Raw genomic sequence first — 27,510 nt, forward strand, 5'->3', positions numbered from 1 at the left:
ATGGACTTAGATGCTGATAGAGGTGTTGTGTCCAGTTTCCAGAGTCCAGGATAAACCAGTAGCCTGATGGGACGGGCCTCCCTCTGGGGGATCCCAGGGTAGGGGGCCGCCTTCTTCGGTTTTTAGAAACCTGGCATCTCGCAACAAAGGATGCCTGGATTCAGGGAGTGGTCTCCCGGGGGTACGCCCTGACATTCTGGAGAAGTCCTCCTCAGAGATTTTTCGGCATAAATCCGAAGGAGGGTTCTGTAAGGGCTTTGGCCCTTCAACAAGCAATCCAATCCCTGCTAGCATCAGAAGAATCAATTACGAAAGGGGTTTTACTCCAATCTGTTTTTGGTTCAGAAACCGAATGGCTCATACCGGCCCATTTTAAATTCGAAAGGGCTCAACAAGTTTGTCCGAGCCCCCGAGTTCCATATGGAAACGTTGCGGTCGATCATGTTGGCAATGGAACAGGGGAATTATATGGCGTCCTTGGATATACAGGATTCATACCTCCACATACCAATCACCCGGCCCCATCAACAATTTCTACGTTTTGCGGTAGGGGGAGAACATTTTCATTTTCAGGCCCTGCCGTTTGGCCTGTCCACAGCTCCCCGGGTGTTCACCAAGGTGATGGCAGTAATGATTGCATGTCTCAGATGGCAGAGTGTCAGGATTTTGCCTTACTTGGACGATCTCCTGTTGCTAGGTCGGTCTCCGCAGCAGTTAGAGAATCATTTGGGACTGACTGTGTCCTGTCTGTACAGTCACTGCTGGATTATAAACTGGAAGAAGTCATCACCCCTTCCAGTACAGCAGATGTGTCACTTAGGGGCAAGATTGGACTCCGTGGCTTAGAGAATATATCTGCCAAAGGAGAAGATTTGCTGGTACTTGAGGCCTCTGTCTTGAGGAAGAAATAGTCTGTGATGCAGATGCTGCTGAAGGCACGTAAACCGGCCTCTGCCCGTATTTACTATAGAATTTGGCATTCATTCTTTCAGTGGTGTAAACTGAAGAAATTTGACCCGGAAAGTTTTCGGGTTTCTAGAGTACTTGATTTTCTTCAAAGCGGTCTGGAAAAGGGGTTCCACCTAGCCACCTTGGGGGTACAGGTTTTTGCCCTTTCGGTTTGGTTCCAACAGAAAATCGCCCTGATGCCAGATGTAAGGATGTTTTTTCAGGGGGTGCTGAGGATTCAGCCTCCCTTTGTTCCCCCGGTAGTTCTGTGGGAGTTAACACTAGTTCTCAGGGTCTTTACAGGCTTCCCCGTTTGAGCCTTTGAATTCTATAGACTTCAAGTGGTTAACAGCAAAGACAGTTTTTCTTCTTGCTATTGCATCTGAACGCAGAGTATCGGATCTAGCTGTGCTTTCCTTCCGCGTTCCCTTTTTGGGTTTTCATCAAGATAGAGCAGTGCTGCGTACTAGGGAGGGTTACCTTCCAAAAGTGGTATCTAGGTTCCATATAAACGAAGAGCTTATGGTCCCAGCTTTTCAGGATGCAAGTCTCTCGATAGGGGAGGCTTCCCTGGATGTTGTCCGTGCATTACGAATTTATGTGAAGCGCACCAGCAAGTTGAGGAAGTCTGATTCCCTTTTTGTGCTTTATGGTTGTCATAAGTGTGGCTGGCCAGCCAATAAGCAGACACTGGCAAGATGGATTCGCATGGCAATTTCACAAGCTTACAGACAGGCTGGTCTACGGGTGCCGGACTCCGTAACAGCAAATTCTACACGGTCAGTAGGGCCTCCATGGGCGGCCCGTCGGGGCGCCTCTGCTGAACAGTTGTGCAGGACAGCCACATAATCTTCCATCCATACTTTTAGCAAATTTTATGCATTTGACACCTTTGCCTCTCAGGATGCCTCCTTTGGGCGTAGGATTCTCCTCTCTTCCGAGACCCAGGAGCGTCCCCCGTCCTTGGGGATTAGTGCTTTGGGATATCTCCAACGTATTGGCTGTGGACCCCATGGACCCCGAAGAAGAAAATAAGAGTTATGGTATAACATACCTTAGTTAACTCTTTTTCTTCGCGGTCCATGGGGTCCACAGGACACCCACCCTAACGTACCTGTAGTTCTGGGGGTCTCCGTAAATTTTCCTTTCTCTGTGAGAGACTGGACTAGTGAGTATGGGTTCTTCTTTCTTATCTTTTTTTGTCTTCGTCTGCTTGAGCTTGGTAATGAACTGGCTACTTGGGGCCGGAGGCAGGGTATATGAAGGAGGGACCCGGTGCATCCTGGGAGCAGAGAGCTCGTTTTGTTTAACTGTTTGGTGACCGGGATCTTATACCCCCACGTATAGGCTGTGGACCCCATGGACCTCGAAGAAAAAGAGTTAACGAAGGTATGTTATACCATAACTCTTATCACAGGGTGTGTCTTGTGGTAGTTTCAATATATCTTTTGCAGGTGAACTAGAGATGCCAGCGGGCCCTTAATGCCCTGCATCCTGGTACTTGTGGTTCTCTGGGACTTGCTTGCTGGGACCTCTAGTTCTCCAGTTTAAAGACAGTATTAATCATTCTATTTTTTACACAATCAACCCGGCACCCAATGCCCAGGGGTGCTGGCGCTATCTCCAGCACAATCAGCCCAGGCCTTGGGGTGCCCTGGAAAAGGGGAATCCTTTTATTGGGGTTGGGTCCCCACCTCCCCAGGGATTCCCGGCCTAGGCTGACTAGCGGTCAGGTGTTAATGCTTTGGCCGGGGAACCTGGTTCAAGGGTCAGCCGACTGTGGCATTACACCCCCGCTAGAAAGACTCCTGTGCTGGTTATGGAAAATACATGGGACCCCTACTCATTTTGTCCACCATATTTCCAAAACCAGTACTGGCTCAACAGAACCTGGTGCTGGTTCTTAAATACTGGTTTGCAGGCTATTACATTTGGTGAGTTGTGCACAAACTTTGACTTAAATGTGTGAGAAGGTCAGAGTTTGTCTCACAAAGAAAACTTGCACCTTATTACATATTGCCCACAGTGTCTCCTCAGAGTACAGGAGGCAGTGCAGCACAATTCACCTCGGGCGACACTTTTCCAATAACTCCACATGCAGCGCAATGCACTCTCTGCTGTTTCACACGACAGACATCCTTGTAGTACCTGAGGGACAGATTTCAGTAGGTGGTGGGCCATAGTTTGGAAGCCTCGGATTTAAAGGGGCAGGAGAATGCTAACCTTTTGAGGTACAATTTGCTTATACTGTATAAAATAGAGGTGCTGTGAATTGTAAAAGTGCTGTTTCATCTGATTTTTTTTAAAACCTTTTATGCTATTTCCAATGCTTCCAATTGGAAATAATTTGCCCTTTGTTGAGGGCATTTTATTGCAAATAAGCATGTTCATGCTTCCAAAGATGCCTGCATCTGGTTGTTTGTAACCTGTGACTCCCAGATTAGTTCTGAATGCCTGTCTATTCTCTGGCTACCCTGAGGTTTAGGCAAGTGTCCCCGAACTTTCCCTCCGCTCACTGCCATACCAGACTGATCCATTCTAAGGGGTATATTTACTACAGTGAGCGTTTTTAGAAATGGAGATGTTGCCCATAGCAACCAACTAGACTCTAATTAACTTTTAACTAGCACCTTCTAGAAGATATTTAGAATCTGATTGGTTGCTATGGGCAACCTCTCCACTTCTAAAAACTCTCACTTTAGTAAATTTACCCCTAAGTTTCCAATGAGGAATTAGATGTCAGCATCCCGGAGTTGCTGAGTAGCTGCATGACCAGACATACCCAGTAGTAAGAGGTTCCAGGTACCGATGTAGGAGACTGGTGTTGGCAATGAGTTTATCTGTTACACAGTAGGATGAGTTAAGGCGCATATCCACTACACGATAACGACATCATTATCGTTCATTAATCGCGCAGTGAATATGCCAGCAATGACCAGCGATGCTCGCTCCCGCTGTTCGTTGTCTGCATCTGTCATTGCCTGAACCGTCTGTCCAAATTTACAATATAGTCAGGTTGTGCAGGTTCGGGGATAAGAGAGGGTGCCCACACTGAACGATATATCGTTCAGTGTGGGCTCTGGGCCTGATTCAGAGCCGCTCGTAAGCGGCAGTACGCTCATTCCGAGCGATGTTCGCCAATCTGCGCATTCGCACGGTTTGTAATACGCATGCGCGAACCAGTCAGTGCGGCCGAAAATCGTTTGTTCGCTATATAGCGAATGCCTGCTATTTTGAGTGACAGAATGAGGCGTATGTGGGTGGTAACAGGGGAAGGTGCTTGAAAACGGGGAGTGGAGATCAGAACGCAGGCGTGCTTAAAGGTCAAAGCGGGCGTTTTATGGGTGTGCATAATTAATACAGCAGCGTCATTGACCACGTCACTTGGTTGTTTTATAGTCAGAACTGCTCGCAATACAGTGGTAGGAAAAACCAACCACAAGAATAGCGAGCAGTTCATACGCTGTTCGATGTACTCAATTAATCTAATAAATAGCGGACATGACGTATGATGCGAGCGGCCAGTGGGGCGTTTTTTTTAAATAAACGTCCGCATGTTTTGTTCGCTCGTTCAGACATGGAGGCGGCAACAGACCGCAAGGAGCGAACGGTTCATTTGAATAGCCACCCTCTTTTTCTGAGCGAGCGCTATTTGCGTCCGGCTCTGAATCAGGCCCTCTATCCACTGCACAATATAATGAATGAGAACGATATCGTAATTGTTCATTAGTCGTGTAGTGGACATGCGCCTTAAGTTACAGGTGGTTATGAAGGTGAGAGGGAGACCCTTATATCTCAGGAATGGCAAAGTAAGCCCACGCAAGGTATTTAGGAAAAGTGACCCCTTTATCTGTTCCAGCAAGCGAAGTAAACCCAGGGAGATGCACTTAAGCTGGCCACACATCTAAAGATTATCTGTCCAACCAGCCAACTAGTTGATTGGTTGGAATGAAAATCTGGTAAGGAATGGGAGTAAATGATGATCAGCAATTTGCTTCTAAATGCCAGAAAACAGATGAAAATGGTCGTCAGACAAGTTTGTTAAATGTTTGATCTAAACAATTTGTTCAAACAACAGTTTTTGTCCATTTTTCGGCATTTGGGAGCAAATTGCAGATTGTCTGGTGCTTTCATACCTTACCAGATTTTCATTCCAACCAATCAACTAGTTGGATGGTTGGACAGATAATCTTTAGATGTGTGGCCAACTTAAGCCTTGGAGAGTGATAAAGTAACAACCAATCAGTCTCCTAACTGTCCGTTTACAAGTTTTACATGTTTACTACAAGATTTCAGGTCTTTAGGTTGATGGTAGACACTGCAAGTTTTATTGATATTATTGCCTGTTTTTTTTTGTTTTGTTTTTTAAGGGTTGTTTGCGGGAGGAGGGGGGTTTGTGTGTCTACACCACAGGTTCTCAAACTCTGTCCTCAGGACCCCCAAACAGTGCATGTTTTACATGTCTCCTCACAGAATCAGTGAAATAATTAGCTCCACCTGTGGATTTTTTTTTTAAATGTGTCAGTGAGTAATGAATACACCTGTGCATCTGCTGGGTGACCTGCAAAACATGACCTGTGTGGGGTCCTGAGGACCAAGTTTGAGAACCACTGGTCTACACTATTGGAAGAACTAAATGATTAGAACCTAAATGACTTGACTAATATACCAAAATAAGCACATTGTTTACAGGTTCATGGTATTTAGTTTCTTATTTAAACTTTGCATAGATAAGTGATATTACTTTGTGCTTTACTTGTGTTTTCTCAGATCTGTAGGCACTTTTGCCCGTGCGTTAGACTGCAGTAGTTCTGTCCGGCAACCTAGTCTACACATGAGTGCAGCTGCTGCCTCTAGAGACATCACATTGGTAAGAAGAATTAAAAAAAAGAAAAAAGCTACAATTTATTACTGCTGAATGTATTGATAAATATTAGTATTTTCATTGCCCAGCAAACAAGTGCTCAATATTTATTGCTCAGAAAATAAAATTCAAACAATATGTAGTGAAGATTAAACATAAAAAATACTGCAATGGAAACGATTAACAGACAGACTTGTCACATTAATTTTTAGTGCATATTCCTATGTGTATGTACATACATTAACCTGACGCCTAATGCTGGAGAAACAAATTTGTATTCCTCATGTGTTGAGCTGGCCTATTATTGGCTGATTGGGGTGTTTTATGCCGAATATGTATATTGCACTTAATTTTGTGACTGCACAAGAATGCTATCTTCTGTGAAGAACTGTGCTATTGAATGTATGTAAATAGCCACATATTTACACCTCCTCGTATGTGGGGCCAATCTGTGCTTGGCCACTGCTTTCTGTATGTGCCTTTTGTTCCATTTGCAATGGGCTCATATTGTAGACGACATACATTTTGTTTTTAAGGTTTTTATTTACATTGGTTTATGCACAGATATAATAATATTCTCCAACTAGACAATAAAAGAAATCAAAAAGATATAAAACCAGCGCTAAAGTAAAATTAGAATTGATGGTTGGTTTAAAATTAATAAACAGATACTTTAATAAATTATCTAGAATCTGCAGTTTCATGCAAAAGTTGTTCTATTAAAAATACATACTAATGTAGACCAATCAATTAAATAAAACACATGATAGACACCACTTGAATCCGCTCCTATAATGATGGTTGTATTGGAGTTGGAGGTTCTCTCCTCTATGTGGTAAAATAGAAAGTATTTAACAGCATAAAAACTTTACCAATGTATTGCTGAGGTAGCTTTTAGGGAAGTCCCTTGGCATCCAGCAAATCCAGGAAGATGGCTGAAGCGCAATCCACAAGGAATCATCCAATGCTGCAGTAATAATCACAAAGGGAAAACAGAGTCCGAATTGAGAAGTCCAAGGAGGTCAAGGTTGTGAGGAAGCTGAGCGTTCATCGCTCAGCAAAAACGCGTTGAGACCCCTGACCCACAATCCAGACTCCTTGGACTTCTTAATTTGGACTCTCTGTTTTCCCTATGTGATTATTACTGCAGCATTGGATGGTTCCTTGTGGATTGCGCTTCAGAGATAAAAGGAATAGTTAGAAATTTTACAAAAAACAGGAGAGGTGTAGTAATTGCCAGTGAATGAACGCACAATGCTAGCAAATGAGCAACAGACAAGTCCAAATGAAAAGTATGAGTTGCATCAAGAAAATATAGGGCCTGATTCAGACCCACTCGCGAGCGGCTGTCCGCTCGCAAGTGGGTCGATGTTATGCACTGAGCATGCGCACGACGGAGGGAGCTCCGTCGTGCGCATGCGCCAGACGCGACGAGCGAAGGAAAGTCCTTCGCTCGTTGTGTCCGATCAAAGGGGGCGTGCTGTCAATGTTGATTGACAGCACGCCCCCTTTGGTGGGCGTGCCGGGGGCGTGCCTCCCTGACGGGGGCGTTCCCACGGGAACGCCTCCCGTCAGAAGCCGGCCCACTGACATCACTAGTGATGTCAGTGGGAGTGATTTTGGCTCTGATAGAGCCAAAATCACTCCGGAGCTTGCGGTTGAAAACCTCAACCGCAGGCTCCGGCTCGCAATTTCGATGGTCGCGATGGTCTCGACCATCGCGGCCATCACAAAGCACGCTCGTATAGCCTGTGGGTGGTGTCCCACAGCTATACGAGCGTCCAGGAGGACGCTCCATGAAAATGGAGCCCGGCCCTCATTCAGAGCGTGCGCTCTGCTCAGAGCGTACGGCTCTGAATGAGGGCCATAGTCAATAGATCTAATCTAAGGTTGTATGCACTAAAATTTAAGATTACAATTTCATTCACTGACACACACACACACACACACACACACACACACGTTGGATGCACGTATGATGGATGAACCTTTACATTTTGTGAGCCCTTATTAAGTTCATACCAATGGATAGCTCAAATAGCAGCTTGCATATGGAGTAGTGAACATTAAAGCCAATTTACGAGTTCACAGTCAGTTTTACTTTCTGTGCTCCATTAATTAGCAGCCATATATAAGACTCCCCTCCTGGTTGACTTGTATGGAGGTGGGGGGGGGCATGATACAGACCAGCTGAATATATTGAAGTGGTTAGAGAGTGTATTTATACATGAATTATCTCAACATAGATTCTCTGAGTCTCCCAACACGCTGATGTCATTTACCAGTGGTAAGAACAGATCCCTGGATCCACATGTTAAGTTATGGAGCATACACACGGTCAGATCTTCTGTCAGATCTGAACGATAACTATTTTAAAAATCGATCAATCGTTCATATCTGAAAGAAAATCTGACACGTGTGCAACGATGAACGATGCACGTTCCCGATTGTCCGATAATGGTATTTGATATCTGATGTGTTTGCAGTCAGATTTGGACGATTTCATTCATTTTAATACTGTCTGGAATCGTTCAATCATTCAAATCGTTTGTAAAATCGTTGGTAAAAATCGTTCCATCGTTCATCTGACAGATCTGACCGTGTGTATGCACCATTAGTTGTCTTAGTCACCCGACTCGCGTTTCTTTAATATTTCACCAATATGTATCAAAACCGTATACCGCACTTCTGTAAGTCTTCAGGAATGTGCTACAGAAGTTCAGAATCTGGTAGCCTTCTAAGGAACTAATATGTCAAGTAATGTTTCTTTAATATTTTAGCAAACTCTAAATGGTTCCATGTTTTATTTTGTTCTAGTTCCATGCTATGGACACACTGCACAAAAATTGTTATGACATATCCAAAACCATCTCTGCGCTAGTACCACAAGGAGGCCCCGTGCTGTGCAGAGATGAGATGGAAGAGTGGTCTGCTTCCGAAGCTAATCTCTTTGAAGAAGCTTTGGAGAAGTATGGCAAAGACTTCACAGATATTCAGCAAGACTTTGTGAGTAAAATAATATAATCACACCTATCTGTGACATATTGAAGTTTGCAGTCTAAATTCCCTAACACAACAACACTAAAGGAAACCTACCGGCCACACCAGGGAACCTCACCTCACCTCAAATTTTGTGAGCCATTGCTGTACAGTGATCTAATTGGCAATAACAAACCAAGTTATTTCCCAGGCCAGTGTAGAGAAGTGTAACAGAAGATACAGAGAGAACCATTCTAAATGACCAGTTTTGAGATTTTTGTGCAAAATGTTACCCTTGAAATAAAGAGAACAGTAACAAAACTTCTGACTAGATTTGGACTCTATGTAGGGAGTGGCCCTATTGGGAGTTGCAGGTGTCTACTGCAATATAAATTGCCTAAGAGGTGATGCGTTACCACTGGTATTATTCCTATGTTAATTCCTCTTTCAAACAAAGGGTGTTTAGATGTTAAAGAAAATGGTTTTAACCTATAAATGATTGATGATCTGGTTTTCTTTCCCCTAGTTACCATGGAAGTCATTAACCAGCATAATAGAATATTATTATATGTGGAAGACAACAGACAGATATGTTCAACAGGTATGATTTGTATGCTAGCATATATTTCTTTCTGACTTTCATATTTATTAAGTGCTGCTTTATGAGATTACATGACACACAAATAAAGTGGTCCATGCCTAATGACACTTGCGTTAGAGGTGTGCTTAACACTACATATAGAAGGTATTAGATTAAGGGCCTCATTTATCAATGAGTTTTATCGTTCGCAACGTATGATAAATGGTTCTCCAGCCAATTGGCTCCCAACTGTAATTTTTCAAACAGGTGACCGTTGGGTTGATAAATAAGGCCCTAACAGTTGTAGCTATTTATGGGCATAAACTCTTTAAATTTATGCTTTTTATTTCGTTTTTTTTTTAAATTATTTTAACAATCTTTATGACTATAAAGGTGCACATCCACATGCTGATATTACTGAGCGATTGCACGTTTCCGACATAGTAATCGTGCACTTTTTTTGTTGGAAGCGATGCACGCTCCCACTGGTTGTTTCCGAGATCATTCATTGGGTGAACATGCCGGTCACTCTGTCGATAACGACAGATTGGGTATGTTCATAGATTATGGAGGGTGCCTACACTGAACGATCAATCGTTCAGTGTAGGCACAGCACATACTTTGAAAGACTGCACGATTACAATGTCGTAATGGTGCAGTCGTGCCGGTATCTGCTAGTGGATATGCGGCATTAGAAGAATCTTGTGTTATTTAAACGGAGGAGTGTTATCAAGCAATGATGGGTAGACCCCTCTGGATTAGTCTAGGGAAGGGACAAAGCCCACAGTCTTCAAATCTTGAATTGCTCTCTGAACCAATCTCTTCGTTAGTTGATTCTATACCCACCTATATTACCACACTAATGCACCCTCCAAATTGCCAAACTCTCTCCTATTGTTTCAGCTGTGCCCTCTTCCTTTTAAAATGTGAGCAGGGCCCTCCCTACCATTTGATTTCATGTCTGTTTGTTTTGTCTACCTTGTATGTCCCTCTATTATGGTATGTTTTGTTTTCCCAATTGTCTGGGGCAGCATGGCATTGTGGAGCGGATCCGATCTATAGATCTACAGTAAAAAAGGTCGACAATGTCTAGATAGGCACCAGATGTTAGACAGTCAATAGGTCGACGGGGACAAAAGGTCGACTGTCAAAGGGTCAACACAAAAATGGCCGACTTTTTTTTTTTTTTTTTTTTAATCTTTAGGGTTAGGCACTTAACCCGACGACTAGGGTTAGGCACCATGGGAAAAGTTAGGGTGAAGATTAGGGTTGGAAAAAAAAAGAATGTCGACAATTTTTGTGTCGATTTTTGACCATGTTGACCTTCTTACACGTTGACCTTTTGTCCCTGTCGACCTATTGACTGTCTAACATCTGGTGTCTTTCTAGACATTGTCGACCCTTTTTTACTGTAGATCTTTCAATCCACACCCATTGTGGAGACTTCCAAATCAACCAGAACAATAATTACTGTTGCCGAGATGAGGCCACTTGTATAGAATGGACAGTGGTTCCCAAGCATTCTTGAGTCACGGCGCCCTAGTGTATCAGCATTTATTTTATAGCACCCCTAGACCAAAAGTTTCTTATTGAGAAATGCAGTAAAACTTATTACATTGTGATTACCTGTCATGCTTGGGCTCAGTTATGTGGTGGTGGACAGTGATTTTGCTTCTGCTTGTCCACATATTTTATGATTTTGCTGCCACCAACACTGGTTTTGCCTATCACATTGACGATAAATAATTTAATTTAGTCCTGGACCACCAAACTGTGGCACCTCTGCAAGTTCCCTGTGGCACCCCAGGATGCCAAGGCACCCAGTTTGAGAACCACTGGAATAGAGGATAGTTTTTAAAAATTTGAGCATCAGCATTGCCTGGTTGAGGCTAGTATGGTCCATTAGTGTCTGTCTTTGGCACATGTAATAAACCAGTCTTTAACTCAGATTGTCACTTTTATTGCACAGATCTACGTTATCGGTTTATTAGGCCTGATCACTAAATGGCTATATCTGCAAATATGGTGGCCTAGGCATATATTTGTTTCACTGGTTATTCTAAAGGCCACATTTTTTGTTCTGTATCATGTGTAAGTTTAACATATATTGATAATGATTAGCAAGTGTAAAATAATCAATTGCCCTTCTGTTTTGTCTGAAGGAGTAATGTGTATATCAACTGCTGAATCATTTTTTGTTTTGTTTTGTTACTGCCACAGTTACTTTTAGCTGTATCTGTATGCACTTGAAAAGTGATCCCCACAAAGCTGTTATTCAGTCTAGCACAGCAGAACGGTTTGCCACTCTGCAACATTTTTGAAACCATAGGTGCTAACCCTTTTGTGAAGGTCAAGATAATCTTTGAATACTGTATATTGGGGCTGAGGCAGAGTTGAACTCGTTAGTTTTGCAGACAGATCTGGCGTGTTTTCGCTTGTCGCTGGTTTTACGCATCTATGGGCGATTCAGATTATTACTCCACTCCAGTTGCATCTCCATTTTTCGGTTGAAGGGGCATAAATGGGTGGTAATGGAGCTTTCGCTTGTAGGCTATGTTGACTGATGGTAGGTAGTCAGAACTGCGGGCTATGCTGATTAAGGATACTGACTTAAAACCTCTATACGCTCCTGCCTATACCTTCTAAAAACCTGCCTATACCTTCTTAAATTGACGCTATTTGCGTACGTAGTCATACAGTAAAATAAAGACCTTAGACCTTGAACATGTGTTTCCAAAGCACACTGTATTATTTCAAGCAAAGTACAGTTAGTTACATGCTGTGATCTAAGTACAATTTAGCGCAAAGAAATTATACAGACCCAAGATACAGTTATACATACGCACGTGCTCTGGGACCAGATTCCGGCATCAGCAAGAAACCTTCATCAACAGCATCAGCATGAAGACTGGGGTCAGAACACACATATTTATACCCCCACAGAAATAGACTACACAATAGAGAGGTTCGTTGCGATCCCATTGGTTCCCCATCACGTTGCTTCTGTTACAGGACATTTAACTGGTTGATTCAAATGGACACAGACCAGCCTCCGACAGCTGGTTATCTCCGTTTTCCTGCCTCATGCATTTCTAGGCTGTTGGCTTTACAAAGTACATTTTGATGCTTTAACTTTCTTCGGTCCATAAGTTGAGAATGCATGTTGTGATCTTCACACCGATGATACCGGGAAGCTGTTGAGAAAGTGCAGATCAGTATAACACCAAACACTGCTTACTTATGTATTAAACCATAGATACCAAATAGCCTTTATTTCACAGCATTTGTAATAAATGACTAAAACTTGAATTTTATACCTTTAAACTACGGAACCTTTTACGTGAATATGCAGTGTGTGAGTGTTAGGGGTTTGGTTAAAAGACGCTGGTTAACTTGGGGCAGATGCGTACGCACGAAGCTAATAAACAGCGTTCGCATGCAGGGTATTATGCATTCGCTAATGTGCGACATGTTAACAGCGCAACTGTGTGTATTTTATATGGTAAAATATGCGATCGCCTGATGCTAATAATAGCATTGCCATATGTACTTAAGTGTGAGTTTAGCTAAAATGGCGCTGAGCGGCCATTCGCAAAATGGCGTCTTGCAGATCTCATTTTCAAGATGGTGTCTTGCGGCCAGTCGCAAGATGGCGTCATTTCAATCTAATTTTAAGCTGATCTGGTCTCGGCCAATTATCCAGCTTCGACAGTCCACCCTTTGATAGCGAACAACATGCTATCACACTCTGATGTTAGAATTAATTTAGGTATATATATATATTATAGTGTGTTATTATGGGATGGCACAAGATGGTTCTAAGGGCCTGATTCAGAGCCGGACGCTATTAGCGCTCGCTCGTTCAGATAAAGGGGGTGGCTATTCAAATGAACCGTTCGCTCTTTGCGGTCTGTTGCCGCCTCTATGTCTGAACAAGCGAAAAAAACATGCGGACGTTTATTTGAAAAATACGCCCCCTGGCCGCTCGCATCATACGTCATGTCCGCTATTTATTAGATTAATCGAGTACATCGATCAGCGTATGAACTGCTCGCTATTCTTGTGGCTGGTTTTTCCTACCACTATATTGCGAGCAGTTCTGACTATAAAACAACCAAGTGACGTGGTCAATGACGCTGCTGTATTAATTATGCACACTCATAAAACGCCCGTTTTGACCTTTAAGCACGCCTGCGTTCTGAATTCCACTCCCCGTTTTCAAGCACCTTCCCCTGTTACCACCCACATACGCCTCCCTCTGTCACTCAAAATAGCAGGCATTCACTATATAGCGAAGAAACTATTTTCGGCCGCACTGACTGGTTCGCGCATGCGTATTACAAACCGTACGCATGCGCAGATGGGCGAACATCGCTCGGAACGACCGTACTGCCGCTTACGAGCGGCTCTGAATCAGGCCCTTAATCCATAAATAATGTGTCTCTAGGAGGGGACATAAAACTACCATTATACGCACACTGCGGATCTTGGGAGATCATGGGAAAGGATGTGGGAATGCACCAATCCTATAAAAGAAGTCTTGAGGGGGATTAGGGACTTACATTATTTGAGATGTTTAAAACAGCATTTTAATAATAATACATTTTATGCACGTCTAAACATAATACATTATATGATGGTATTTCCTAGTTCAGGGTTGTAATGCAGTTCTATATTTACCTCAGTATTCATATTGTCATTACTGACCACCATCATAATTTCGTTCCTTCGTTTTACTTTATCTTTACATTTTCCACACTTCACCACAGTAGGAACACACCGGACACATATGCCAATTACTATGATGACGACCAGTATAAGGATCAGGTAGTTGCCTATGCTTGCGATCATTTCCTGGGCCCATATCCCTAGACCTGAGAACCATTTCACGGGGTTCAACCATGACACCCATTCCTCTACTTTCTCCTCTACTTCAGCCACTGAAGCATTGTGGTTCTTCCGAAATTCCCATTTTAGCTGCAGAATTTCATCCATCTTACGATCTATCACCTCCTTTGGGTCGCTGGTATCATTGGTGACATAGGTGCAACACTTCACTCCAAATTGGGTGGCCAAAGTTACGCAGTATGCTCCAGTGACAGCAGTTAAATAATTTAACACTAGCCTATGTTGCACCAGTTCTTTCTTGTACGCTTGCAATTCCCTACCTGTATACCTGAAGGTGTCATCATACAGCATGGTGAAATTATCTATCAATTTAGCAAGGTCCTGAATATATCTAAAATTTAATGTACCCCGAGCGATCTTGGTGGGATCCAGTGCTACTAAAACTTGAAAGCCAGTTGTCTCACTAATTAACTGCGTGGCTTTATGCACGTCACCAGGTACCATATGTCTTTTGCCTCTGTGTTCATACTGCATGTGAAGATATGGTGATAGTGTGTTTTTATGAATACCGAGCATTTCAACATGTGTGAGGGTCATAACCTCTGGGACTACTCTTCCCAGGTAACACAAACCTTCGGAACTCTGGGAGAGCCATTTATACGCTTTTCTTCAACATATAAAATGTACATTATCAGGGAGAACATAAGGAATAGTATGCATTATTATCATTAAACACATTTCCCTTGCAAACAATCCTATCTCAGGCTCTTCCATCTGGTACATGCAAGTTTCTGGTTGTATTATCTTAGCACAATATCCATCTGGTACCTTACCAATAATTTCTTTGGTGGAACTCAATGTATACCGTTACCTAAAATGTCTCCCATTAGATCTAATTGAGCGTAACAGATCATGATTCATAGACTCAGTATCAGCTCTCAGTGAGAAGGTCATCGTCTGATTATTCCCCGTCACTTCCCAGCTCCCTGGTTTATTGGGGTTGGTTATGTTGAAGCACAAAAGTGATCTATCTACTTGGAATTGATAGTTTGAAATGAGGTGGTTTGGATGAGAGGAATTTTCCATCCAATGTTTTTCCCTTTTTGCAATTCTAAAATTTCCGTAATATTCAGCGGAAATGGCACCAACCCTACATTATGTTGACCCTGTAGCACATGTGAGCACACCCAACAATTAGTCTGGTTTAAAACTTTGCCTACCATGCTATGATAATCCTCTAAAGGATACCCACCCCAGTACGGGTTATATTTAGGCTGGCACTGTTGGATACAGTTCTCATCAACTAGGGACCCACAAAGCTCACAAATACAGGAATCTTCAGACGATAAACCGCCACACCGTCCCCGAGTATCCGGAATAACAGCTCTCTTAACAATAATAGTACTAAGATTGGTCAGACACTCCCCTGATTGGCATAGCACTCCTCCTGACTCCACTCCATCAGCACTGCCATCAGCTATCATCTCCTCTATCGGTCCCCCGTCACAGAAACCGGACATTCCCGAACCAACCAGAATGGTGAAAACTCTGGAAGAGAATATGAAAATGAACACAGCAGGCCAGTCCATTGCCACAACAAAGACCTGCAAATTTCTTTTAGTTCAGGTATCTCACTACAACCTTTCAATCCTCCCGGAACAAGCTCGCGATCGACAGATCCACGTTATCAGCTTTATCTCCACCTTGTTTCTCCACCGGTTGGTTGACCTTTTTGCAGTGAGTGGAATAGAATCCGGTATCTCTCTCAGCCACCTTCAAGGATGTGGTACTTGTCAGTAACACCTGGTACGGGCCTTCCCACCGATCAGTCAAACAACCTGAATGCAAGAAATTTCTGATCATAACACATTCTCTAGGTTCAACATCATGACACTTAGTTTCAAGCATATCATGGGACAACAATTTCAGTTTCTGCTGTTGCTGTTTTAACTGTTTACTCATTGATCTAAGATACCTTACAGTTACCTCGTTGTTACCCTTCAAGTCTTCCTGTGGACTTATAACCAAATGAGGTTGTGTACCAAACAGTGTTTCAAAGGGGGACAGATTTAGAGGGGGTCTAGGAGTGGTCCTTATACTATGTAGGACCAATGGTAATGCTTCTGGCCATCCTAGTCCAGTCTCTGCCATGATTTTACTTAACTTATTTTTAATAGTCCCGGTCATCCTCTCTACCTTGGCGCTGGCCTGCAGTCGGTAGGGGGTGTGAAGTCGACTATTAATACCCATCAGTTTACAAATTATTTTGAAAAACATCACCTGTGAAATGAGTACCCCTGTCACACTCAATAATTTTAGGGATACCGTATCTGCATACAAACTCCTGTACTATTTTCTTGGCAGTAAAGGCAGCAGTGTTAGTGGCTGCTGGGTAGGCCTCAACCCAGTTGCAAATAAGTCAGTGCACACTAATACATATTTGAGATTACTGCAGGGTGGTAATTGGATGAAATCAATTTGTATCACCTGGAAAGGTCCGTCAGTCGGTGGAATGTGGGATGGTTCGGTAGGGAATGCTTTCCCTATGTTCTTCCTCAAGCAGGTCAGACAGGACATTGCTCTCTTTTCTGCTTGTGAAGAAAAACCCGGTGCACACCAATTTACACATACCTTGCTTTCCCAGATGAGTCAGACCGTGTGCTGCCTCAGCCAGGCTGCGGTAATATGCCTTGGTGGGCTACTGGCTTACCTTGACCATCCCTCCAGAGCCCGGTGGACTCTTGCCCACATCCCTTGGACTTCCAAACTGACTTTTCCTGGATTGAACACAAATTTTGCATCTCAATTAATTTCAACATATCAATTGTTTGAAAAGACATAATTTGTTCTGTTATGTTCATTTTTAACCCTGCTGCCCATTTTGCAGCTTCATCTGCTCTGGGCAAGTGACACCGGATCACCCTCACATGTATGGGCTTTACACTTAATTACTGCCACCGTTTTGGGCAGTTGGATTGCTTTTAGTAATTGTTTTATATGTTTGGAATGTGCAACTGGTGTGCCTGCTGCTGTCATAAAATTTCTGAGACGCCATAGAGCTCCGAAATCGTGCACCACTCCGAACGCATACCTAGAGTCAGTGTAAATGTTAGCAGACTTGCCTGCTGCCAGTTCACACGCTCTTCTTAGTGCTACTAACTCTGCCACCTGGGCTGAGTGAGGAGGACCAAGGGGTTCAGCTTCTAGGATGTCTGTGTCATTTACAACAGCATAACCTGTACATAATTCACCTGTGTCTGTTTGTCTATGACAACTTCCGTCCGTGTAAAATGTCACATCCACATTCTCTAAAGGTGTTTCACGTATGTCAGGTCTAGCAGTAAAGGTCTGATTCAGATATTCCATACAATCGTGTGTATCATGTCCGCTGTACTCACTTCCCGCCAGCAACTCGTCTCCTTCCACCCTTTGTACTTCATGTTGTACATATGGTAAATACGTTGCTGGATTCAGCGTATTACATCGTTTAACAGTGATGTTTGCAGGTGCAATTAGAGCTAGTTCCCATTTGGTGAACCTAGCTGAAGAGACATGTCTGGTTTGGGCAGAGTTCAGCAGAGCAGATACAGCGTGGGGAGTATAGACAATCATATCATGGCCCAATACTACGTCCTCACTTTTACTCGCCAATAGAGCCGTTGCTGCCACACTTCTTAAACATGTTGGGAGTGATCTTACCACAGTGTCCAATTGGGCACTGTAGTATGCTACGGGCCTACTGGCATCACCATGTTTTTGTGTGAGGACACCTGCAGCACAACCATTGGCTTCCGTACAATACAAATCAAAATGTTTTTCATAATCAGGTATTCCCAATGCAGGTGCTTTTGTCAGACTATCCTTAAGATTAAGGAAAGCCTGCTCTGATTCCTGTGTGTATGACACGATTGGGCTTTGAGGAAGTGACTAAGTCCTGTAAAGGCAAGGCCAAAATAGAAAAACGTGGGATCCACATTCTACAGTATCCACACATTCCCAGGAAGGTACGAATTTGCTGTTGGTTCTGCGGCAGCGTCATGTTCTGTATGGCCTGGATTCTGTCATTTGTGAGATGTCGTAACCCCTGAGTTGGGCAGTGTCCCAAATATTTTACTCTGGATTGGCACGGCTGTAGTTTGTCCTTAGCAACCTTGTGTCCTGTGTGCGAGAGGTGAAGCAACAAAAGTTTAGTATCATTTAAACATGACATAAACGAATCAGAACATAGCAATAAATCGTCCACATATTGAATTAGAACAGACCCATTGGCAGGTTGAAAAGATTGTAAACAGTTTTGCAGGGCCTGGGAGAAGATACTGGGTCGGTCTATGAAACCTTGGGGCAATCGTGTCCATGTGTATTGTACACCCCTGTATGTGAAAGCGAATAGGTACTGACAGTCAGGATGAAGAGGCACAGAGAAGAAAGTAGAACAGAGGTCAATGACAGTGAAAAGGGTTGCATTTGGTGGGATCTGCATAAGAATGACAGCTGGATTTGGCACTACGGGAAATTGGCTCTCTACTACCTTAACACCTCTAAGGTCTTGTACCAGCCTATAACCCCTCCCACTACTCTTCTTCACCGGAAAGATGAGACTGTTGGCTACACTAGCTGTACGAACTAAAATTCCCTGTTGTAGTAATCGCTCAATTATTGGATAAACCCCTAATTCTACCTCCTGTTTTAGTGGGTACTGTGGAATTTTTGGAGCTTGCCTACCGCCTTTTAAATTTACCATTACGGGGCTTATGTTTGCCATTAATTCAGTGTCCTGTCCATCCTTGGTCCAAAGTGAATCTGGAATTTGGGATAGCATGTGATCTACCTGAGATGGATTTTCATTTAAACTGGTAGAGTGATACATTATCCTTTGGGGAGTCTCCAACATATCCCTCACCTCGTGTGCAACTCTCTCTGGGATATCTGAAAATACACCATCAGGGGTACAATATGACACATCCCATCTTGCATAACAAATCTCTCCCCAGTAAGTTAGGAGGAGCCGCTGCAGCCAGAAGGAAAGAATGCCTGGTATGCAGCGGCCCTATAGTAACCTCCGTGGATATTGTTAAAGGATAATGCTGCACTTTACCCGTTACGCCCATTGCTGGTACGGTCTCATTGGTTACCTGTAAATTAACGGGAGATTTTATCACTGACCTGGTCGCCCCTGTGTCTACAAGAAAAGGATAATTAGTACCAGCTACATCAACCATCATGAGTGGCTCTTCCCTAGTACCTCTCGTTAACCTGACTATCTGTAGACTACAGGTATGACCTGACCCCTAGCGCTGGCTCCCACTCTCCAATAAAGCATTAGCTGCCACAATTGGAGCTGGTGCCTGTTGATGTTTGCTGGTCTCTGTACATCTCCTTTATGGGGATATCCAGGTTTTCCCTGGTTAGGAGTTCATACCCTTTTTACCATACAGTTTCTACTTAAATGCCCTGGCTGGTTACAATTAAAACAAATTCGTGGGAGGGGTGAATGAAAAGATTGTTGTGTGGGTTGAGCAGGAGGGAGAGGTGGTGGGTATGGGAAAGGGTATTGTGAGAGATATGAAGTTTGTGGGTAGTATGGGACTTGTGGTTGTGTTGGATAAGTGGGATAGGGCTGTGTTTGCTGTGGTGTGGGATTAGTGAGGGCGTGTAACTGTTCAGGTGCAGGTGTGTGTGTGTGGGCTGTGATATTACCGTCATTCCTTCTAGAGCTTGAATACTGACAGCCATTAGTTTCTCGGTCTGAGTCTCTCTTCTTTGAGATGTTTTTATCATGTTCTATGGCAGATTCTATGAAGGTATCTATTGTGACTCCCCTCTAGCCAGGCTGTGAGGTCTGAACCCGGGTTTTTAGGTTCTCTTTAAGGCCATCCATGAGTACCGTGACTATCATTCCCCTGTGGTGAGTGCTATCCTTAATATCTTCTAACCCAGTGTACTGGGTGATAGCCTGCAGAGCCCGGTCGCAATAATCTTCTGCTGATTCACTCTTTTTGTTTTATAGTGAAAATTTTGTTCCAGTTAACTACTACTGGAAAATATATACCCTATTGAGTTACAATGCGGGAAATGTTACCTTGGTTTACTTGGTCTGTTAAGGGAACGTCACCATCCAATACACAATCCGTGATCAATTTTGTCACGTCGGTATTGCGTGGAAGACAAGCCCTTAACACCACTCTCCAATCTTTATTGGTTGGCTCGTGCGAACTACCCAAATTTCTCAAAAATCTTTGACATTTGGCTAGTTCCTTTTTGGGATCGGGGAAATCATTCATGATGGCATTTAGCTCTGCTCTTGTCCAAGGACAATGCATTACCACATCCCTTGTGGGCACTACTCCGTTCGCATCCGCATTCCCATTCGGAACAGCGATTGTCCGGATGGGATGCAGACCGGCAGCATTACTACCTTTTGACCTTATTACCTGGATGGGGGTTTAGTCTGTTGCTGCAACGTCTAGTATTAACAACTTCCTCTATGGGTGCAGAGGATGTAAACACTTCCCGTGCTGTTACTGATGGAGATGGTGGCACCACTTGTGCTTGTTGTGGTGCAGCATCTAACATGTGTACAGCATGGGAAATGGCAGACATGACGACAATAGGCTCATTATCCACATCATAAACATTTTCTTTATGGTTACTTGAGAGGGTACAAATTGCTTGTTACATTTTTGAGTTTTTTCAATAACTGTACCTGCACCCCCATCCACATAAGGTGGTGGTGCGCGTGAACTACTGGCAATACCTTCCGAAACACTACCTTGCCGCACGAGCGCACCGTTTTGCGGTTCGCACGCATTGCAATTTAGCACCGCGGGTGTATTTTCTGGCAATGCGTTCGCAACACTAGTTTGCGTCACTTGCACATTTTTAAGCCACGCATCCCCTTCATGCTGCCACAATTTTAAACATTCATTATGTTTTACCTTTTTCACTCGAACGCATCAGACTGATGAGATCCCGGACATTACTCAATACATCTTTATCAAAACTACCAATTCTGGGAAACTGCCTAACACTCTTCATCGTTATCTTAAACCATACGTCACAATACCTTATTGCATAAGCACCGTACTTAGTATGCATAATACGCGGGCCGATCCAAGCGGTGCTTCCATTAGCAGCACATCATTGTCTAACATTGTTTGCGTGGCTCCCATCTTGGGACAACTCCTATGTTTTCAATAAAAATGTAAACTGGTGAAAGGCAATCAAGATACTTTCACTTACCTGCGGACGCCTTTGAAAAAGGGTGTATCCACGAACCCTATGGAGGACCTCTAGACGCCTCCACTCACCTATGGGAGAAAAGCTGCTCCCACGCAGAAATCTTTTTGACTACGTTTCAACCGCTAGAGGGCAGGAAAGTACCCTTTGTTTTCCAGTTGATTTCGTCCACCCTCTCACCAGTTCACAATCATAATCTAACCAAAATTATGCGGTTCAATTATAGTGTTTAAATAAGCCTAACAGATTGATTACTGAACACTATAATCACGCTGGGAGCCGAACCCTACCAAAAATAACCACCCATACACCTGCCTTGTGTAAACTAAACGGTAAGCTGCTACCGAGTCACTAGGCCAACTTCCTGCGCCTAGCACTTAAGGGTCCTACGATACCCTTAACATTTAGGTCCCGTGTTGCACCCTAAACTAGTACTCAGTTACACACTTTTTTTTTCTGCGCAGAAAAATACACTTTAACCCAGTTATTGGCAACAATTGATAATGTACCCTTAACGGTTTTGTTTAAACACGTGGCAGCACAACCGGAAGTACGTATACGCTATTGTGCGACTAGTCGACAACCGTATGACTTAACGTTAGCTGCGTACGCAAAAGTGCGTCTCTATTACGTGCGCAAAAATGCGACTCAGCCGTGTGCGCAATACTGCGGCACCCTTTTTAGCGTGAAATTCTATCAACAAAGGAAAACAAACTTTTTCCTTTCTTGTCCCTGGATTCTAGTCAGCATACCCGGACTCACACGATGACGGGTAGCGAGTGGTTGCAGGTAAACTGCGTGTGGCCACTATCCAACCTTTGGTGAGATATCGATAACCGTATGTTTATCGTGTGAATAGGTAAGCGACCTCACTCTACAAGCCCCCAACTAAGGATACTGACTTAAAACCTCTATACGCTCCTGCCTGTACCTTCTAAAAACCTGCCTATACCTTCTTAAATTGACGCTATTTGCGTACGCAGTCATACAGTAAAATAAAGACCTTAGACCTTGAACATGTGTTTCCAAAGCACAAAGTAGTATTTCAAGCAAAGTACAGTTAGTTACACGCTGTGATCGAAGTACAATTTAGCGCAAAGAAATTATACAGACCCAAGACAAAGTTGTACATACGCACACGCTCTGGGACCAGATTCCGGCATCAGCAAGAAACCTCCATCAACAGCATCAGCATGAAGACTGGGGTCAGAACACACATATTTATACCCCCACAGAAATAGACTACACAATAGAGAGGTTTGTTGCGATCCCATTGGTTCCCCGTCACGTTGCTTCTGTTACAGGGCATTTAACAGGTTGATTCAAATGGACACAGACCAGCCTCCGACAGCTGGTTATCTCCATTTTCCCGCCTCATGCAAATCTAGGCTGTTGGCTTTACAAAGTACATTTTGGTGCTTTAACTTTCTATGGTCCCTAAGTTGAGAATGCATGTTGCGATCTTCACACCGATGATACCGGGAAGCTGTTGAGAAAGTGCAGATCAGTATAACACCAAACACTGCTTACTTATCATGTATTAAACCTTAGATACCAAATAGCCTTTATTTCACAGCTTTTGTAATAAATGACTAAAACTTGAATGTTATACCTTTAAACTACGGAACCTTTTACGTGAATGTGCAGTGTGTGAGTCTTAGGGGTTTGGGAAAAGACGCTGGTTAACTTGGGGCAGATGCGTACACATGAAGCTAATAAACAGCGTTCGCATGCAGTGTATTATGCATTCGCTAATGTTAACAGCGCAACTGTGTGTATTTGGTATGGTAAAATATGCGATCGCTTGATGCTAATAGCATCGCCATATGTACTTAAGTGTGAGTTTAGCTAAAATGGCGCTGAGCGGCCATTCGCAAAATGGCGTCTTGCAGATCTCATTTTCAAGATGGTGTCTTGCGGCCAGTCGCAAGATGGCGTCGTTTCAATCTAATTTTAAGCTGAGCTTGTCTCAGCCAATTATCCAGCTTCAACATGATGTACATAGAAGTTTGAATGCGTCTCTTCCATCGGGTATAGGATTGTTGAGTGTGGCCTGATAAAGATATTGGCTATTACACAAAGTGTACAGAGAGGGGTGGTGTGGTCGCTTAGATACATAGAACTCTGCATACAAGCACAGGTCCGGATTTGGTTCCATGCACTCTTACCTGTGCAACTGTGAATCGCCCATAGAGTGGAGAAATAGTTATGACTGTAATGTGTTTTGGAACTTTTTTAGGTTGTTTGTTGATAATTCAGTAATCAAACCCATCTTTCCTCATTTATTTTAAAGAAACGATTGAAAGCAGCCGAAGCAGAGAGCAAATTAAAACAAGTATATATTCCCAACTAGTAAGTATTTTACAATGTATATGACAAGGCACTGTAATATCATATGTTGTTGCTTATTTGTACCCAGTGGGGCTGCTATACATATGATCACTTTGTGCGATATATGAGCAAAATTGTGTATAATGGGATAATTTGCCTTTTAACAGTATTATCGCTAACCACATCAGCAGTGACCTTTTTATTTGCAACAAGAATGTTCCCAAAACCACCCAAAATAATAATTCAGTAAGGTTCTCGCATTACATTATTTAAATGTTACTAGCTTTCATCAGTAGCCTTTTTTTATTTTTTTTATTTATTGTTCCAAGATTGTCAGTGGGCTCATCTATTGGCTGATTGGCATACCATCATTCTCCATCTACACTGGGCAGCCTTACAGAGTAATAATAATGCCAGTAATAATCTTATATCCTAACTGTAGAAGGACCCAAAACACAAAGCTTAGTGTAATCGGTTAGGAGTAAATGATTCTTCCTTTCCTGTGATGTGGCGTTTGACCATTCCACCAGGTATCACCCAGATGCTCCTATGTATATGGCCTTGCTTACCCCATTCAGTCAGTCAGGGCTGTTGCCTGTGTTACTCTATTATAGATCAAACTGAACATACAACAATCTGCTGCATGCCTGTAACTTTCATGCAGAAGCCAACAACATATATTTAAAAAAAAAAATGCTTCGTATAACCTGTACTAGGAAATTACTGCAACCATTCTAAATCTATGCAACTTTTTTTATTACTTCATATACTAGATATATTAAATGGGGGTGGGGGATGACAACGTATGTACCCGTACTCGCAGCGATGTTGCATGCTTTCATAGCAGACTTTTTTTTTTTTTGTCAAACTTCTATAACATTATTGAAATACTGTTTGTTTTTTTTTGTTTTTTTCTCCAGCATTCATTTATTATTTTTCTCCATTTATTATTGATATTTAAGGTAACGCTGCTAAGAACTTGTCTATGCAGCTATTATTGCCGAGATAATGGTTGTTCACATAACAAAGGAGGGATATTTGGAAATGACATTAGCTTACTGTAGCATTTCTTCCATAAAGTGGCAGCAGCAAGAGAATCTCTAACTCACTATTCTCTTTATATTTTATTTTCTAGTAACAAACCAAACCCTAATCAGATAAGTGCAAATAGCATCAAACCTGCAGTGGTAAATGGAACAGTGGTTCAAAGCCAGAACACAAGTGCAGGCCGTGCCTGTGAGAGCTGCTACAGTGAGTCTCTTCTATCTTCATTTCATACACTGACTAAGAACTGCTTACTGCTTAGATTAGCGGGTGTGGATAGATAGATAGATAAATGAAACTATGATCTATAGTATTGCTTTGGAAAGGGTTACAAAGTTCTAGTACTATGCTATATAACTTAATTAGTGATTTACCAGAGGTAGTGTGTAAGTCTATTTTCATCTGTATCCCATAATTGAAATAAGTCTAAGCAGCAGCTTTTCCAGCCTGTGTAACAGAACTGTTCTGGTCCTTACTGGCTCAAACCTCAGGTTGATTGATAATGCATACAGTTTTATGCCACCATATTGAGGCAAAGCATGAAGGGGTGTCCTGGTGAGCCTTCACTACTTCCACAAAAAAGAGCAATTCCTAACTGAAGCCAAACTCCATCAAAAATCCCACAGTTCTAGTCCAACCTATGTTTTCTACACTGGCCAGATGCAAGCTTTTATTGCATAGCACACTTTATGGACTGTGCTGGAGCTACCCAATGAGGCCAGCCCTTCACAATGGCAGGCCACATACCATCTCCACGCACAAGGCTGGTATTTTTATTTATATAGCGCATACATGTTCGGCAGTGCTTGGCTGGTACCAAGATGTTATGCACATGGAATAAACCATACTGTAGTTTGCAGAAGAGAGGGCCGCTCCTACATCAGGGACACATTTGCAATGAAGAAGCCGTTAAAACGGTAATTTTGACTCATGTCAGTGGTGATCGTGCAGAGAGTGGAACTGTGTGTGTGTATATAATGTGTGTGTGTATGTAATATATATATATATATATATATATATATATATATATATACATACATATACACACACACACACACACATATATATATATATATATATATATATATATATATATATATATATATATATATATATGTGTGTGTATATATATATGTGTGTGTGTGTGTATATATATATATATTAGCCTGTTCACTAGTTCAAAATCATGTTGTGGATATAATGTCTGTACATAATATATCTGGCTTTAGCTATTATAAATAAAGAAAAGTACACTGTATGGATACAATATATGCAAACAATATATTTAGTGATTTGTATAATTTCAGTTAGTCTGATAATCAATATCAACACAGCCTCAACTACATAATATAAGCAATATGTTCTATTGAAGGAGGTAAACCGGTTCATAGTATTGAGACGGCAGTCGTAAAAGTTTAAGAATTATTTTAATACACTATGAGGGGTATTCAATATGAAACGTTAACTTCACTGTTGAAGTTAACGTTTCATATCGGAGTTTTTTCCTGCATTAAGTCTGGTGCGCGCTCCCACTTATCCCCGTATTCAATATAAAATTAACGAAAACTGGAAACTCCGAAGTTGGGTTTGCGTAAAGTTACGAATTTTTCCTTAAAATAATTGTAAGACCCCCCTAAAGTTGTAAAAACATGGGGGAACACTATGGGTACCCCCGTTTTAGCCTTTAATTGAAAGTCGGGGATTTAAATAGCCGCAGCAGGTGTTTTTTTCCCGACATTGAAGAAGTGATGCAGAAGAGCACTTAGGTTATTTTTTTCGGGTTTTTAAGTGGTCCCATCAAATTTGGGGTACATGAAAATGGGTACTAGCATATTTTGATGTCCCTAAAGTAAGTTTTTTAAAATTCTGCATTTGTGCACCTGCCGCTATAATTCTATTCTTCAAAACACCTGCCGCATACTTGCAGAATAGCCCTGAACCTATTTCCCTATTGTTTAACAATTTTTCCCCATTTTTTTTTTTTTTTTTTTTTTTTTTGCACCCTAATTTTTAAGTAAATTTTTTGGGGTGTCCCTATTTTTTTTATTTTTTTTTACTTTTTTTGACACAGTTCTTTTTTAAATGTCATTCTCAGGGGTGCAGGCTATTTTTTTTTTTAAGCCTGCACCCCTAAACCCCAATTCTGCACTTTTTTTCGACACCTCTTCAATGGTGAAAACTTATCACCGTTTTTTATCAAAGACTTGTCAAAACTGCAAAAAGTCTTTGAAATTGAATAGGGTGTAAAACTAAAACCTGCGATAATGACGTCATAATTGCGATATTAACGCAAAAACTATGTTATCGCTCCCATGTTGAATACCCCTGTATTTCTTTACTGCTACACATCTATATATTTTAATACTTCACCAACATTTTGACATTTATACAATATTTTAATAGCTAACAATAAAAGTATAAGTTTTAATAAATTTATTGGTTCAGAGTGCACCCTACTAGATGCTTTCTTTTTTTCTTCTTCTTTAAAATTATTTGGCCTAAGACTTATAGCATCTGGGTAGCACCATCTATCCATAGCCACACTAAAACAATAAAATATCTGGAGATGTGATAAAATATTAGGATATAGAATCAGTAGTCATTGGATAACAATATTCTGGGTTCCTCTAATATTGGTGAGGGACGGTATCAGTGTAAATTGCCCATCCTATGACTACCC

General features: G+C 42.2%; 1 protein-coding gene across 11 annotated transcripts in view; it reads left to right on the forward strand.

Moving 5' to 3' along the window:
• Window positions 1-27,510, forward strand: part of MTA1 (metastasis associated 1) — a 276,561-nt gene that overhangs the window by 104,566 nt on the left and 144,485 nt on the right. For all 11 annotated transcript variants that reach the window (XR_015879326.1, XM_088479146.1, XM_088479148.1 and 8 more), the window contains exons 8-12: window positions 5,719-5,818; window positions 8,630-8,818; window positions 9,318-9,392; window positions 23,749-23,807; window positions 24,922-25,037. Coding sequence is in view for 10 of the 11 variants with exons in the window: in XM_088479146.1 (XP_088335272.1) it covers window positions 5,719-5,818; window positions 8,630-8,818; window positions 9,318-9,392; window positions 23,749-23,807; window positions 24,922-25,037 (539 nt within the window). In the remaining variant the exon portion in view is untranslated. The remainder of the gene's footprint in view (window positions 1-5,718; window positions 5,819-8,629; window positions 8,819-9,317; window positions 9,393-23,748; window positions 23,808-24,921; window positions 25,038-27,510) is intronic.

The sequence above is a fragment of the Taudactylus pleione genome, unplaced genomic scaffold, assembly GCF_031769625.1.
Source record: "Taudactylus pleione unplaced genomic scaffold, aTauple2 ptg000227l, whole genome shotgun sequence".
Lineage (NCBI taxonomy): Eukaryota > Metazoa > Chordata > Amphibia > Anura > Myobatrachidae > Taudactylus > Taudactylus pleione.